This window comes from Candoia aspera, chromosome 18 (genome assembly GCF_035149785.1).
Source record: "Candoia aspera isolate rCanAsp1 chromosome 18, rCanAsp1.hap2, whole genome shotgun sequence".
NCBI classification, from domain to species: domain Eukaryota; kingdom Metazoa; phylum Chordata; class Lepidosauria; order Squamata; family Boidae; genus Candoia; species Candoia aspera.
Genome location: NC_086170.1, coordinates 8,816,354 through 8,833,641, shown reverse-complemented (window position 1 = coordinate 8,833,641; position 17,288 = coordinate 8,816,354). Strand labels below are relative to the sequence as shown.

The following is a 17,288-nucleotide window of genomic DNA, read 5'->3' as shown; positions in this document are numbered from 1 at the left end:
CTGAATGCTGGACACGGAAGGCATCTTGAGCAAAATTTGGGGCGAACGCCCCCGTCGCTGTTTAAGTACGAACAGAATTGCCCAGCTATTCCCACCTGAGTCCCATTCATAAGAGCATCTCAGCAGGTCACAGGGTCTGGCTGGCCTCAGAAGCTGGATGGTCCTTAGACGGGAGACCACAAGGAGATCCCAGACCGATTGGGGAGTCGAAAAACCACCCTGAAAAAAGGCACTTCTATACGGTTGCCCAGATTATACTGTCATATCCGGAAAGTCAACAAGAATCAAGATTTGGTCAAAGCCAACTATACCATTTTACTGAGAAGAAAAGACTCAGACATCCTAGAACACCTGGAGCAGGACCAGAGGTTGATGGAAAACATCTGGCTCCAGAGATCTTGCACTGGGAAACCAACATTGGGCTTAACTGTCTACAAAAGGTCCTTTGAATTTGCGCAACAATTCTAGAGATAGATATCCCTCAAGGCCACCGTGTTAGACGAGAACTGCAGGCTTAAATTTTCTGCACCGCCTGCTGGAAATTGTGGTTTGTTCGTGATGGAAGTGGAAGATTTAAGGGAGGCAAAACAAAGCCATGTTCACACAATCCACAACAAAACTATGGAACTCACCGCCACAAGATGCGGCGACAGCCAACGCTCTGCTTTAGACAATTGGACTGGCCTTAGTTGAGGTTGCAAAGCCAGAGTGCAAGATAAAAAACGATGTAATAAAAAGCATTTCACACAACTTTCCACTGGCTTAGGAAACACGTTGGCAAAAGGGAATTCCAGGCAGAGAAATCTGTCCCGTTTGCTTTTTAAGACAAAACTCAGCCAACAAGTACTTCCCAACCACGATGTAAAGCCAAGTTCCATTGCGTGCCAAAGTTCATACATTTCTAAACATTGTGGCATACTCAAAAACACAGAAATTAGGAGAGACCACCCGGTCAAAAAGGCAGAACTGTACACGCACCGACACGTGCAAAAAACTGGCGCCTTAGAGAAAGGCACGTGAAAGGGCATCCAGATTCTTGGGCTGCCTTTTAAGGAATGCGGAAAAATGTAACTAACTCCCCATTTTTCAGTCCTTCAGTAAAAAGCAGGCTTCAGAAAGGGAATCAATTTCAGGGCGCAAGTACTCCGCTGCGACTTGGTGCTACCCAAGGGAGGCACCGTTTCGTTTTTCGTTCCAGGTAAACGTAACAGGAAATTTCACCGAATCAAAATGGCGCGAGCGTTGAAAAAATCAAAGTCGCAAGGAAAGATAAGGTGTGGGTTACGTTGTAAGAGTAAGCTACTTCGGGGCGGACACCTGGGCGGGAGGGGCACATATCCGTACACGTGTTTCCCCCCGCCGAGGCCGAGGCGTTAAAAGACACAGGGAGGAAAGGCTTAGAACAATTTTTACCACAATTTTATTCCAGGAAAAGTGAATGTACAAAATAGCGATCTCTTTGCATTTAATCCTCCTCCTCCTCCTCCTCCTCGTCCTGGTTGATCTGAAAATACCGCAGCTCGTAGCTCTCCTTGCTGTTGGCGACCACGCGTAGCCAGTCACGCAAGTTATTTTTCTTCAGGTACTTCTTCGTGAGGTACTTGAGGTACCTGGAAAAGAAGCGTCAAGCTGAGGAGCAAGGCCAAAATGCCACGCTGGAGCGTGGTGGGATGGGCCCGCACCTTTCCCACGATGTGATTAGACTTAATATCCCGCCTTTCGTTCAGGAACACGCACGGCGCTCCCTTTTGCTATTTTTCCCAACAACCACCCTGCAAGGTAGGTTGGACAAAAGGCAGCAACTGGCCCTAAGTCCCCCCAGGGGCTGTCCTGGCACAGGGTGGACCTTGGCTTCCCCGGTGCCAGTCCAACACCTTCCCCACTACAGGCAGTCCTCGCTTAACCACCATTCGTTTAGTGATGTTTCGGATTGATGACATTGCTTGGAAAAAAAGACTTGCCGCCGGTCCTCACACTTACGGCCGTCGCAGCGTCCCATGGTCACACAATCACCATTTTCGACCCACCTGGCCAGCTCCTGCCAAGCAGAATCAACGGGGAACCACGTGATTTGCTTAATGACCACGTGGTTCACCTAACAGCCGCAGTGATTCACTTTATGACTGCCGCAAAAAAGGTAGTAAAATTGGGTCAGATTCGCTTAGTGGCTGCTTCACTTAGCAACTGAAATTCCAGTCCCAATTATGGTCGTTAAGCGAGGACCACCTGTATACCACACTGGCATTATTGAGGTTCAGGTGGCAGAGATGTGGCGTTCCGGGTCAGGAAGCCCATTACCCCAAGCCACGAAGATCCAACCACGCACAATTAGAAAAAACACCCCCGGCTTCATCTATTCTGAAGTCGTGGGCACCGAAGCCTCCTTCCTGCAGTCCCGTATTCATTTGTACAAGCCGATCGGCTTCAGTGGATTCCGTGGCACCAGGACGGCTTCTAAGCTTGACCAGGCCTGTCCACAAGGGACAGCCGAGCTGCCCTCTGGAGGTAGCCTCCTCCTGGGCACGAGGGCCGCGGGGCTTAAGGTGGCCCCGTGAGGCTGCCCTCCTCTTTCCACTTCGTCCAGGGAGCGGTTCGGCCTCAACCACCAAACAGGCCTTGAGATTTCAGGGCTGGCAAAACAGACTTTGATGGTCCCCTTCTGGCATTTGAAGGAAGTTCCCAACGGGAGCCTAAACTCGGTGCGGCTTCAAAGGAGAATTCGTCTCGGCTCAGGGGCCCAGGAAGCTGCTGCTTCGCACAAGGCAGGGCCCAAACAACCCCTATTTCCCCGGAGACCCCATCGCTGCCTTTCCCCCCACCCAGCCCTTCTTTGGGGGACCTCTCCCTTTCCCTTCTCCACCCGCCTCCTGCCAGCAGTCCAGCCACCAGCCGAGAAGGCCGGAGGGGGCCCCACGTCCCTCGCCACGGCGCTGCCCGCCTACCTCTTAGAAAAGGGGACCTCGGAGGTCACCGTGATTTTGCTCTTGGTCCGCTCGATGGTCACCGCTCCCCCACCGAGGTTGCCGGCTTTGCCATTCACTTTGATGCGTTCTTGCAAGAATTGTTCCTGGAAGAGGCCGAGGTGGGAGGGGGATTAGCAGACGCAGCCCGCGGGCGCCTTCGCCTTCTCCCGCTGCCCGTCTCCCCGAGGCGGGGAAAGCTCCGCCCATCCGGCCCCCGCGGCCTCGCAACAGAAGCCGGCCCGAGAGTCCCCAGCTGGCTCCGAGTCCCGTTCAGTCGGTCCGGCCTTCCCGAGACGTTTCAACTCGGCTTCCCCAAGCAGCATTTGAGTAGAAACCCCTGGCAATGGCAGGAGCCAACACCACTGGGCATTGTTGCTTTAACCACTACACCTCATCATTCGCTAACAACCAATTTCTGTGAATTGAACTTTTTTTTTTTGGTGCCTCCGAGTCATTGTTGACTAGTCCCTGCAGCTTTCTTGGCACAATTTCAGAAGGGGGTTGCCACTGCCTGCTTCCTAGGGCTGAGAGGGAGTGACTGGCCCAGGGCCCCCCAGCTGGCCTCATGCCTAGGGCAGGACTGGAACTCACGGCCTCCCGGTTTCTAGCCTGGTGCCTAGAAACCACAACACCAAACTGGCCCTCTTAATTTAACCTTAAACCTCTTAATTTGTTGAATCCTCAGCGTAGGCAGTCGAGAGAAAAGAACAACACATGTAGATAAATAAAAGCTGATTGTTTGCAGGCCCCACTGAAAACATGCCAATTCCTCTTTTGTGTTGCAGTTCGTGGAAAGAATGGACCAGAACTAACCCTAATGTGAACTTTCCTACTTTTAAAGGCACTCCTATCGTCATCTGCTCTCATTCACCGGGGCGTCCTGGGAAGAGCATTTTTGCATTTCGTCTGACAGCCAAGAGCCACTTCCTGTCTAAATTAAAGGTGAAGGCACACTTAAAATAAATAGGTCTCCTTTGAAGTTGCAAGAATAAAGGTTTTCGCCTTTCAGGCAAACGAGTCTGGCTGTTCGTGTATTACGCCAAGCTGACACCACTCCCCGATGGGAGAAAATTCTGGCAGATATTTTTTCAGCGTTATTCTCATGGCAGGCTATGGGGTGGTGCCTGTGAATCGAAGCGTAGTTAAGTCAGAGCAGCCGCGGCACAGGGGAGGCAACTGAGGCAAAAGCTGGGAATACCTGTCGGTCTCGTGGGATAAACCAGATATGAATCACAACCTGACGGGCTAATTCTACTTTACTGTGAAGCTACATTGACAGAATCTTGCAAGTCGGAAAGGACAAATCTCTTTTACAGCCTGAGAGACTAGGGAGGGTCCCTCCTGAGCCTCTTGCTCTGCCCATTATCCAGCTGCGGGCTATGCTGCCTCTTATCTGACCACTCCCTTGGCAGTCTCTTGGCCCCATCTCTCAAGGTCTTCCCCACATTCCATTACAAGACCAGAGCCAGAACTGCATCATCCAAAAACCCAACACATTCTTCAGGGGTAGAGATTTTGGGCACATAAGCATATCACCGTTCAATAAAAAGATGCATTACAATAGCACATTACTTGCTCACTGGCTGCAGTGCAGATTAACATAATCAATCTGAGTCGCGGCAATTATTTTAACAAGAATTAGACTTTCAGCCTATTCTTAGACTACTGAAATACTTAGATGTACCTTGGATATTTTGTTTGTTTGTTCAGTGTCCCCTGGTTGCTCAGAAAGTTGGAACCTGAACCCAAACGAGACGTGAGGTTCCCAAAGGAGTTGAATCGTTTCTGCCTAACATTTTAAACTCAGTTTAATAATAGAGCCACTGTTATCTAACAGCGTAGGGCACTAAGACTTGGAGACCCAGATATAATTCAGCCACAGAAGACACAACCTGTCCCACAGGGGAGTTTTGGAGGAGGAGGGAGTATATGCAAACTGCCTGGAGGAAAGCGGGGATATTGATCAAATAAACCCATAAATACTGAGGTTTTCCTGCCATGCTCAGCGTTGGCAGGATTCAACTTTGGATCTTTTACCACTTGCAAATCAAATTGTTACAGAATAAAAAGGCTAATATCAAAATGCCTTGCTTCAAATCAAAGAGACAACCGTACAATTCCAGAGACAGATGGGGGGAGAAGGGGCACCCGTTAAATCTGAATCTACGGCATTTGTATTTATGTCATTTGTGTAACGACACAATCATTAGTGCGAATTCCCTCATTTGCAGCCAAATTTGTCTTAGTGGGTAAAGCTTTGATCTGACAGCCAGGGGGAATCGTTGTACTGGAAGTCCGCTGAACGGAGGTACATAAAATTGAGGTATTCCTGTCCTTGGGCTCTGCGAGAAATCCAACCTCAAAATAAGGAGGAATTTCCTGACTGTGAGAGCCATGAAGCAGTAGAACAGCCGCCCTCCTGGAGTCACGGGGGCTCCATCATTGGGAATATTAAATAAAGGTCAGATAGCCATTTGTTTGGGGTGATCTGAGGTTTCCTGCCTAAAATTGGGCTAAAATTGGGTTTTTCAAACTGGGAAACTTTTTTTTTTCATCAGCATGCTCTGTGGCCTTAACAAGTTTGAAAGCCTCTGGGCTAGACGACCTCCAAGGCCCCTTTCAAGCCTAGGATACTGTGAAATATAAAAACAGCTCCGAGCATCACCCAAAATGCGAAATTGTTTTATAATGTGTTTTACATTGAAATTTCATTGTGTATTTATTGTTTTATAGTGTAAACTGCCCAGAGTTCCTCCGCTCGGAGATGGGCAGTGACAAATTTGACAAATAAATAAATAATAAATAAAATCAGAGAACAGAAAAATGGTGTCGAAAGGGGCAGAGAGAAAACGAAGAAAAATATCAGGAACCTCATCTTAGAATTAATCTTGGCCTTCAATGGTGGACCCAGGGACGCAGAAAATGGACCCCTTGTCCCCTTTGCTGTACCTGTTGAAGCAGAGGCTGGACAGAGATCTCTCTGAGATGCTTTAAGCTGGATTCCTGCCCTGGGCAGGGGGTGGACTTGATGGCCTCAGGGGACCCTTCCAATTCTACCATTCTTTCATCAGACCTACAAGAAAAGGTCCTTCCAGTGCTGAGTGCAAAATCATTTTAGGGCCAAGCGTACTGTCCGCCAAGAATAAAAAAAATCCCCATCTTCTCACTGCCTGCTCCCCTTCTTTCCCATCTGCATCCTGAAGTGGTGTAGTCCACAAAGATTGCAGACATCTCCTCTTTAGAAGCAGAGAAAAGCATGGGACGTGTAGCTGCGTAACACCCCAGGTATGCCAACAACATCAGGGATAGTAAAAGAGCTTCAATATCCAGTATTAATAAAAAGTAGACAATCCTGTGACCCGTTGGGTCATCCTTTGACAGAAAGGCAGGGCAGTCTGATGTGACCAGAATAAACATTACATTTTAGGCTGACCATTTCTTTTCCGCCCAATGCTGGACGGTCCCATGATCAGCTAAGAGGAGGATGTATACATATCCATACATGCATACGTCGGATACATAGAAAAATAATTGTATATATACATTTCTATGTATCATGCATAGAAAGATAATTGTAGTGGCAAACTAAACCTCAATAATAAGTCATTATTTACTTACCTAAACAGAGAAACAGAATGACCACGGGCGGGCAAAAAGGCAGTGGGAGCGGGAATGACTTCCTGCCAGCTTCCCCATTGACTCTGCTTGTGGGAAGCTGGCAGGGAGCGTCGGGAATCATGATCACGTGACCGCGGGGATGCTGCGATGGCCACAGCTTTGCAAACAAAACTGGCCTGAATATCGTGGAAATTCCAATTCCACAGAGTAATGGGTCCTGGACTTTCCATTCATTCTTTATGTTAGCGGATTTTAGGTATCTTGATTCAAAAACTGTTGCCGTATAATGCACCGTTTGGGCTAACTTGAGGGTACAAACAGATAAATAGAATGTGTAATGGAATGTGAGAATGACCTTGGAAGGGGGAGGATGCTGCCCAAGGAACAATCAGATAAAAGGGGGAGGAGCCCACAACAACAGCACTCCACAAGAGTTGGTGATATTCTCAACCACAGCAACTTTAAGGTGTGTGGACTTCAACTCCCAGAATTCCCCAGCCAGCAAGGGAGTTGAAGTCCACACAACTTAAAGTTGCCACGGTTGAGAAACACTGCTCTGAAGTATTTTGAGAGAGCCAGGACAAGCACACACCCACTTGGCTAGGTCCTGGGTACGCACAATGAAGCAAAATAATGGCACGGATAGGCAAGCGGCACATTTTGGCAGGCAGCACTTCGGGTATCAGCTCACTCAAGACAGCCCCCAACAAGATTGTACCCATTATGATGCCTATTTTCCAGAAAGCACCAGAACGATGCTTCATATTCCATTCACAGCTTTAAGCGTGCCCCAGTTATGAACGGGATATTAAGGCTGCTCACACGGTATAAATTTCACACCCAGGTACTTGTAACTTACAAAGTTGGCAGCGTCCATAATGCCGTCTTCTACAGGATGAGTACAATCCAGGGTGAACTTCAGAACTTGCTTTTTTTTTTTACCGCCCTTCGTCGCAAGCTTCTTCTACGGGAGAGGGGACAGATTTATCATAAGGGGGGGGGGGAAGGGGCAAGAAATGACAGCAGCAGCATCTCTTGACCCAGCTATCGGAGATCAAGAAAAGAAGGAATCGAGCTTTCTAGGCCAAACCCTAAATTCCAAGATCCTTTATCCAGAGAGTGGTTTATTCATTAAATTACAATAAATGCACTCAGGAATACCACCAGTGCGCTGAGCTTCGCAGAGGCCAGCTCCTTTGTCACACGTTATCCGTATAATTTCTATTCAAACCTGCCTTCAGCGTTCTCCCAGGCAGGTGGTACAAATGTTACTATCGTCAGAGTTAAACTGTTTAAAAAGAACCACCCAAAACGTAGCATTCAGCTCTTGGGGGACAGGGAAATACAAAATACTGTTCTACTTTTCAACGGCCAAAATATAAAACCAACGACAGGATTACAGCAAATAGAACACACTTCAATCTCAGAATCTGGGCCGTTAAGACAGAGCTGGCATTTTCCCACCATCATTTTCTCCCAGCACAACTGGAGGAACTTGGACAGTTGGCGGAAAAAAGCTGAGTAATTGTTAATATAGATTAACTATACGTAGCTTGTAGTACAGATTAATATATATATATGCATATATATATATTCATTAAATTACAATAAATACACTCAGAAGTACCACCAGTGTGCTGAGCTTTGCAGAGGCCAGCTCACCTTTTACACATTATCATGGTTTCATGGTTCTGCGTTTATTTCGTAGTTGTACTAACATCAATGGCTTTTAAGATCTTTTGCTGTATTTGTATTTAATTCTTTTGGTATTGTTTTTACTGCTTGATTCTTTTTATTACTGTCAGCTGCCCAGAGTCACTGGTCTGAGATGGGCGGCTATATAAATTGAATGAGTGTGTGTGTGTGTGTGTGTGTGTAGTTCGCTATCCTACTCAAACATCAGCTACAAAACGTTGCGAACAGATCCTAATTTCCTCTGTTCGTTCAGCCTATCCTGCAGAGGAGGAAAGAAGCCTTGGGCGATGCCCTGCATCGAGAAATGACGCACAGTCGCAAAGTGGATGCCGCGTTTCCACCCTGCAAGAGCATCTTTACTGACACCTCTGAAGGTTGTCGCTGCTCAGAGCCGTTTTGGAGAGGGGTGTGAAAAGGCCAGGAGTTGAAAAATTAACAAAGGCAACGCACAGGGAGTCAAGAAATGTAAATGCCAGTATTTGCCTTTCTTGAAACCAGTGCTCCTCAACCTTGGCCGCTTGAAGAGGGGTGGCCTTCAACTCCCAGAATTCCCCAGCCAGCAGGGCTGGCTGGGGAATTCTGGGAGTTGAAGGCCACCCCTCTTCAAGCGGCCAAGGTTGAGGAACACGGCTTTAAAGACACCCATCCCGCCCCAGTTCAAAGAAAGGAGGGCTCACAGCAATGGAAACCGGGTTTAAACCCAAAGCAAGGCCTTCTCCTCCCTGTCTGGCCCTCTGCCCAATGAAAACCGGCGAGACCCGCCGTGGGGAAGCAAAGGGGAGGGTGCCCCGTGCCAGGCCGGCCCCCTGGGGACACGGGTTCATCAGCTCCCCCTACCTGGGTGCGTTCCCACGACACTTGGGTCACGGGGGAAGCGTGTCGTGGGAACGCGGGCAGGGTCGTCTGCCTCTCTCCCCCACGTGTCCAATGGGCAAGCCGGGGAAGGGGGAGGGTTGGGGGCGGGGCCTGACGCGGGAGGAGGCTCTGAGGCCTCTTTGGAGCGGGGAGGAGCCGCGGAAGGGACCCCGAGCCGCCTTCGCCCCCGTGACGTCACCCCAGCGCCCCCACGGCCTCCCGGGGGGCCCCGCCCGCCAGGCCCCGCCGCTTAGCCGGCCCAGCCGGCCGGAGACTCACCGCAGGCGCCATGACGGCAGCAACGAGCGAGCTAGAAAGACAAGTTCGCCCGAGCGCATGCGCCGCGAGGGCCCGCCCACCCCACTTCCGCCTAGCGCGCTTCCGTCGAGGCAGTCAGGCCCCGCGACGCACGTGCGCCGGGCGGAAGCGGCCACAGAGGCGCGGCGCTAGCGCGGCGCCAGCTTCCGCTCTTCGCGCCTGCCGAGCGCCGAGAACGTCGACCGATCGGCCCCTCTCGCCCTGTCCTCTTCGATTGAGCGCGCCTGCAGGCGGCGGCGAGCGGCGTGCCGGGAGCTGTAGTCCAGGGTTAGGTTCAGTTGTGGGAGATTTTTTTCTAAGCGCCCGCCGGCTGCGTTAAATCCCCAGCCTGAAGAAAATGAAAATTTAGCAGATGGCAAAAGCAGTTCGGGGAGGGGGGAAAAAGGGGAAATAAAAAAAAAATTGCACTAAATAATGGGTGGAAATAATGGTGTAGAAAAAGCCCCAGGGCAGAAGCCCCGATGCGAAGCCACGTGAAACCGACTCCTGAGTCACGCCATGCCTTGGAAATAACCCGAGCCTCCTTAATAAAGCGATCGAAACAGACACAAAATTTAAATATGTGCAAGCTTATATAGTACGCAGCAGTTTGAGGGATGATGGCAAACTGGGAGGAGGTGTTGGAAAGTGAAAATCTCCCCCTCCGTTTCCCAAGCCAGGAAAAAACTTGAAACCTCTAATTGGCTGAGTCAGAAATAAGTTTATTAGTTCATAAAGCAACTCAGATATAATGCTGTATATGGTGGTCACGCAGTACAAAGAGATCATTTAGCCTTTATATATATAATGGCACATGAATATTTAATTTGCCAATCTGCTTTAATCTAATTATCCTAATATTTTAGGTAGTGACTTCTACGTGGAGTTAGTTTGAAATAAAATACACTTACTTATCAATAGAATAGAATGCACTATTCATTAGTTCTAGTCTATTTGTCGGAAGCTGCTCTTGAATGTACAGGTAGTCCTCCCTTAACAACCATTTGTTTAGTGACAGTTCGGACTTACAATGGTGCTGGGAAAACAGATTTACGACCGGATCTCATTCTTACGACCGTTGCAGCATCACTGCAGTCATGTGATCACAATTTGGACTCTTGGCAACCAGTTCGCAAGCAAAATCAACGAGGAACCATGTCGGTTCACTTAATGACCACACAGTTCACTTAATGCCTATGGTGATTTGCTTTACAACCACTGCAAAAAAAGTCATAAAATCAGGTCAGATTTGCTTAATGACTGCTTCACTTAGCAACCAAAATTCCGGTCCCAGTTGTGATCATTAAGCAAGGACTACGTGTATTATTTCAAGGGACCAGCAGATTCCTTTTCTCACTTATCTGGTCTCTAGCATGAGAGAAAGGCTTGTTCTGAAGAATTTCTAATGCCTCTTGTTTCTAACAGCTAAAAATTCTTGTATAAACTAGCAATGGGAAGGATGCCCCGCTCTAGTGCTGCATGGGCACTTTTCTCCATGCCCAGTCAGAAATAAGGTAATTAAGATGGGGAGACTCTATTCACAGTTCCCCAAAGGATCTGGCCCACAGCGAGAGGGTCAGGAGTGGCGGTGGTGACCCCACTTCAAACCTTTGCCATCTTCTTTATAAACTACATGGAGAGAAAGGAAAAAACTACATAGAGAGAAAGGGAATTATAGAATGGACTCCTGTGATGGAAATGAATAGGCCCCTTGGCCCCAGAGTGGTTGAGAGCCGGGCAGCATACAATTTAATAAATTATGGTTGATTGCACAGTCAGCCAGATGTTTAGACATTTGGCCTTTTTGTCCTCCTATCGGGTCATTGTCATCGTCAACATCATCACCACCTTAAATTCCCCCCCTCCATTCTTTCGGGAGGAGAGTGACCCTCAATTTTCCTGGACTTGGTCTAAGGTTTTGGTTTCCACGCTAGATTTCTGTTAAAACGGTGTTTTGAATTATTTTGAAAAGTGACTCCTCAGTGTGACTTAGGAAATGTCTTAGTCATAAAAGGCAGTTCTAACTTTCTTTCCGCCTTATCGTACCAAAGTTGGGGGTTCTTTCTAACTTCGGAGGTTTATTCTCCAAAGTGCCCAGTCTTTGGAATACACTATATGTGTTTGCCTGTATTTGTTCCTTGGACTCCTGGCAACTGCCTGCACTAGGCACCCCTGCCCATATATATATATATATATTTTTCCCCCTGTCTCCCCCCCCCTCTACATACATAAGGTAATGGTAAAGGTTTCCCTTGACATGAAGTCCAGTTGTGTCCAACTCTAGAGGGCGGTGCTCATCTCCGTTTCAAAGCCGAAGAGCCGGCGTTTGTCCAAAGACGCTTCCTCTGTGGTCATGTGGCCAGCATGACTGAACGGAACGCCGTTACCTGCCCGCTGAAGCTGTACCTATAAATCGACTCACATTGGCATGTTTTCGAACTGCTAGGTTGGCAGGAGGTGGGACGAGCAACGCATGCATATTTCCCTGTCTCCGTCTCTCCTCCCATTACAGTGAATATTATGCTGGGTGACAAGGAAGGAGTTCCACCCCATTAAGGTAAAGTTTTGGGGGTTGCTCTGAGTGGGGTGCGCTGGGCTACCTTGGCCCGACTTGCAGAAGGCACCCCTTCCCGCCCACCTGGCTCTCTGCAGAGGCTTGGGACTCCAGTTCCCATCACCCACAGCCAGGGCAACAACCCCCCCATGTCCCAATTGCACAAGGAAGCATGCATATGCGAGGCAGGGGGGTGATAATAACGGGGTTATTATCCTGGGCTTGGTCCTTGCAATACACAATCCACGTTATGCCTTTCAGGGGTCTCTGCAAAAAAAATCCCAGGGACGGGGGCGCTCTAGCCCTCCCTCGCCTCTCGATGGTCGCCGCTGGGGTCGCTCTGTTCCGGGCGCTCCACTCGGTGGCGGAAGTTCCAACTCAGAGACTCCCCCCCCCCGCCGAGAGTGACGTACCCTCGGATCTGTTGAGGTCACGTGCCGGGGAAAGCCGACCAATGGGGAGCGGGCGAGCGGGGCGGGCGGAGCCTAGCCGGGAAGCCCCGCCCCCTCGCGTCACCCCGCCCTCCTGTCAGGTCGCCGGCCGGCCGGTCGGGCTCTCGCTCCTGTTGGATCCCCGCCGCCGGCGCCTTCCTCCTCCTCCTCTTCCTCATGCAGCCCGCCCGGGCTCCCGGGGCCGGCGAAACCATCCCTGCGCCCGCTGCCATCCAGATCAGCAGGTACCGCCCCCCTGTCGGCATCCTGCCTCTGGGCATGTGCAGAGCGCCGGGCCACCCCTAAGCCTGGCCTGAAGGGCCGTGTAGGGACCTTGGGCGCCTCTGGGCATGCGCAGAGCCCCCTGGTGGCGGGGTCCTGCCAGCATGAGCAGGGGGCGTGGGTGGGAGAGGGTGCCTCTGAGCATGGGCAGAGTATTACCTAGTATTATGTACTTATTATGTATGTGTTATGTACGTATTATTATTGTTGTTCTTTCGAGGGAGATGGGCGGGGCCGAAATTTGAAATATAAATGAATAAATAATGTATCTGTTGTTATTACTAGGTATGTATTATGTATTAGCATGCATTTATTATTTATTTTATTATTTATTTTATTATTTTCTTTCTTTCTTTCTTTTATTTTTATCCTGCCTTTGTTATTTTTATAAATAACTCAAGGCGGCCAACATACCTAATCCTCCTCCTATTATTCCCATTTCTATCCATGGCTCTGGGTGGCTTCCCGGGAATTAAAACTGTATAAAACAGCAGAACAATAGAGCCATTGTGGGGGTGGGGAAGTCAAAAGTCATATAAAAAAACAGCATAAAATCCAAAAAAAAGTCACCTCCACCAATAACAGTCCAGCTGCTGCCCTGGCATTATTATTTATTTTTTATTATTATTATTTATTTTCTATCACGCCTTTAATATTTATATAAACAAGGCTGGGAACATACCTAATACTCTTCCCTCCTCCTATTTTCCCAACAACAACCATGTGAAGTGGGTTGGGCTGAGAGAAGGGTCACCCAGCCCAAGGTCACCCAGCCGGCTTTCATGCCTAAGGCAGGACTAGACCTCTCAGTCTCCTGGTTTCTAGCCTGGCACCTTAAACGCTAGACCAAACTGGCTCTACCAGCTGCCGGGTGCCCATGCCCTTTGGCAAAACCAGGCGGTTATTCAATGCCTTTTAGTTTCAAATAAATGAATGCCTAGGGTGGGGGGAAAAGCAGGCCTGCCCTGCTGATCTGAGGCTGGGGCCCAACTCTGGTGTTGGAGCGGCCCCACCATGCTGGGGTGAGGAGGGGGACCCCCCAACAGGCCACAGCTCTTCAGCAAGGGTTCTTTCTCCAGGGCATGGAGTTTGCCGGTGGCAGAGAGTGCCTCTGGGCATGTCTAGAGTTCCACATCCTTCTCCATGGAGCCCAGGGCCCCAGCTTCCTTCCCTTGGACAGACTCGCAAGTCAAATCAGAGGAGACGGCAAAAGGCATGGCGGGGGGCAGGACCCCCCCCCCTTTCCTGCCAAGCTCAGGTCAAGAAGATCCTCCACGCAGAGGATCCCTTTCGCGCAGGTGGCAGGATCCTGACGGCCTCCCCCCTTCCGTGGATCCTGGATATTCCCTTTTCCTCCCTCTCTGCATCCCAGGCTGGATTCTCGCAGGGCGTCCTTCCCTTTCTCCCTCCGTGGATTCAAAGTTCCAAAATCAGGTTAATCCTGGTTGGTAGATCCAGCTGATCTGCTTTGAAGTCGGACATCCGGTCGCCCTTCTGCTCCTGGGACAAATCCAGCCTGCGGCTTTTGATCCCTAAATCTGCCAGTAGCGTGGCAGAAGGCAGGACGAATCGCGCCCGGGCACGGGGCCCTTTTATTTAACATAGCTTTCTGCCTGGTCTATGATTTTCTTTCTGGGTCTGCTGATGCCGTTGCTAAGTTATAAGCAAATGCCATTTTATTCTCATTTCTTTTTATAGGACTGGGATTTGATCTGCAGGGTTGGATCGACTTCTAAAAGCTTCTCCCGGCCTGCTAGATGCTCGGAGGGGCCCAGGGCTGCCTTTTGGGGCAGGGCAGAGAGGGAAAAAAACAGACTTTCTGTCCTAGCAGCCTGCTTCGATTCTCTGCTCGATTTCTTGGTGGCATTTTGCATTTCCTGGTCACCCATAGCAACTAGGCAGCCACTTACAGACAAAGCTGAGGGTTTTTTTTCCTTTCAATGTCATGTAAATCTGTCTGATCTGCATTCTGTTTCGCCCTGAATCATATAGGTCGACCCCTGGGGAATCTCCCAATTGAGAAGTGAGGGGCATGATGGAGGAGGGTGCTTCGTTTTCAAGACCTGGCAGGATTTGCACAGGAAACGCCGCTTGCTCAATATTTTCTGATGCCAGAGGCCGGGTGTTTGCGATGGGTGCTGGCTCAGCGAGGCACGATCTTTGTCCTGCAGGGCTTGGCTGGCTGGCGGAGCCAAATTCTTGGCTCCTGGGCACGGCTTCGCCCTTCTCCACCCCCATCTCTGTCTCTTCTGAACCTGAGCAAAAGCTGGGTGTTTATGTGCTCCGGCTGCCCACTCTGTGGCTGCAAGGCCACCCTTCACGGAAGGATGCAGACTGCTTCGGAGGGGGGCATATTCATTGATGCAAGAGCATCAATCTGCTAGGCTCCTGTGTTCATTTCCCTTGATGCATCGTTAGCAACAGGCGCATGGGAATTCTTACAACATCGACCAGCTTGCTTTCCCCTGTAGGAATTCTAATCTGCTTGCTCCCTGGGGCGAGATTTGTCCAGAAGGAGCTTAGAGCTAGCTGTTCTTTTTCTACCATTTCCACCCCATTCCTTTATGCTGACTCATAGGCTCACAGGCACTGCGTCTGTAAACCTTCCTTTGCGGCTTCCGATCCTTTAAATTTGATTTCCGATTCACCGTCCTGAGTCCCGGAGGTGACGTCTTTCAACAAACCATGCCGCTCGCCAGGTTGTGCAGATCCAGCTGTTTAGCTCAAGCTTTGGGGAGTGTCGTTGCGTCAGTTTTTCCCTTGTGACCTCTGCGCTGCTTCACACATTAAATCTGTAGCATGAATAAGTACATGCGAATGCAACAGACAGGCCAGTGTTGGACACATTTTCCGACTAAGAATATAATCAGGTCTCATAGGATGCTTAACTAGCTTAATTGAAGACCCCCAGCAGCTACATTCACACATTCTAAGCTTGGTTAGTCTTAAACCTGGTTAGCTCTTTGTAGTTGTGTGGATCTAGGTTGGTTGGTTGGTTTTAATACATGGTGTGAACCCAGCAAATGTCAATCCAGGCATGATTTCCTGTACTGTTTCAGTGCTGAGTTCCCCACCAGTAAAATGAGGATCCTTGTGACTTGAAAAAAAAATCCAGATGTCCAAATAGTGTTTTATTTTGGTGTTGAATTTTGGTCTTTCTTTTTTTTCCCAATCCCTTGCTTGGGGCTTCGGTGTCCATTCTGGATATATTAATCCTGAGAAGTGAATTCTGAAGTACAGGAAATTGCAATATTTTTCCAGCCCGTGTGGCAGGAGGCTTTGGTATCCAGCAGTATGCCAAATTAAATTAAATCATTATCACCATCATCATTGTTATTTCTTACCTCCCAGGAGAAGCGATGTAAACTGTAGAATGTCTCGTAGAGAATTGTGTAGGAAAACTTGCTTGAAGTCCACCCATCCTAAAATAGCCACGGTTGAGAAATTCGTTTTAGGGGTTTCTTGGCTGAGTTTTCATCTGGGAATTTAATGGGCATGACCAAGGTTAAAATAGATAGATTATTATCTCCAGTAACCCTTAATGAGCTTTTGCTGATCAGGACTGAAACGAGGAGGATTTAAGGATTTGTTTATAGATAAGAGACAAGATATGGGCAAAAGAGCTCATTTGTTGTATTTGAAGAGAAGGTGATAAATTACTAAAAACATTTATACTTGTGATGCTGAAGGTGGGAAGTCACTTCTTTACATATTTCTTCTCTTTTTCTTTAGTATATTCTTATTTTTTTCTTTCTTTCCTATTTTTCTTCTTTCTTTTCTACCCTTTCTGTTGTGTCCTTCTATTCTTTCATTTCTTTTTAGTGTGTATTAGTACTTTTCATTGTAAGGTTTAAGAAAATTATTAGCAAGTTATTATAGCCACCTACTCCCACAGACTCTGGGTGGCTTCCAGATCCAATCCTAAACAATAAAAAGTTACAAACATGCAAAAACCATCAAACCAAGCCAAACAGTAACCAACGGGTAATCTAGCCCATGTCAGCTCCTGCTTTGCCTGGGTCAGTTGTGTGCTATTGGTCATCTGGAAACCACCTTTCTCAGAGGGGAGAGGGGCCCCTTCCAAATCTTTGAGAGAAGGCAGGGGGCTTGGGAACCCCTTGTGCCCCAGAAGAATGAAGGGGGACTCTGTAAGCCAGCAATTGGTACCAAGTAGTACAGATAGTCCTCGCATAACGACCACAAATGGGACTGGAATTTTGGTCACTAAGTGATGTGGTCGTTAAATGAATCCAGACCCGATTTATGACCTGTTTTGCAGCAGCCGTTAAGTGAATCACTGAAGTCGTTAAGTGACCCGTGTGGTTGTTTAGCAAACCACACAGTTCCCCATTGATTTTGCTTGCCAGAAGCCAGCTGGGAAGGTTGAAAATGGTGACCATGTGTCCGTGGGGATGCTGCGACAGTCATAAGTGCGAGGACCAGCCACAAGTTGGTTTTTTTCAGTGCCGTCGTAAGTCTGAACCGTCACTAAATGAATGGTCGTTAAGCAAGGACTGCCTGTAGTACTAACTGTATTCATTGTGCTTCTAAAACCATGATTGTAGCCTAGCAAGTCAGTGTCAACTCTTAGCA

At 48.7% G+C, this 17,288-nt stretch overlaps 2 protein-coding genes across 3 annotated transcripts in view; one reads left to right on the top strand and one right to left on the bottom strand.

Annotated features, from left to right (window-relative positions):
* Nucleotides 1-1,397: 1,397 nt before the first annotated feature.
* Nucleotides 1,398-9,524, bottom strand: RPL22 (ribosomal protein L22). Its single transcript, XM_063317729.1, has 4 exons — nucleotides 9,411-9,524; nucleotides 7,441-7,545; nucleotides 2,943-3,067; nucleotides 1,398-1,610 (listed from the first exon to the last, which is right to left on the bottom strand). Exons 1-4 carry the CDS (start codon nucleotides 9,420-9,422, stop codon nucleotides 1,466-1,468), a joined length of 387 nt encoding a protein of 128 aa, XP_063173799.1. The 5' UTR covers nucleotides 9,423-9,524; the 3' UTR covers nucleotides 1,398-1,465.
* A 2,964-nt stretch (nucleotides 9,525-12,488) lies between these two features.
* Nucleotides 12,489-17,288, top strand: part of ACOT7 (acyl-CoA thioesterase 7) — a 54,918-nt gene continuing 50,118 nt past the window's right edge. For both annotated transcript variants that reach the window (XM_063317724.1, XM_063317723.1), the window contains exon 1: nucleotides 12,489-12,658. In XM_063317724.1, the coding sequence (XP_063173794.1) occupies nucleotides 12,591-12,658 (68 nt within the window). In that variant the 5' untranslated portion in view covers nucleotides 12,489-12,590. The remainder of the gene's footprint in view (nucleotides 12,659-17,288) is intronic.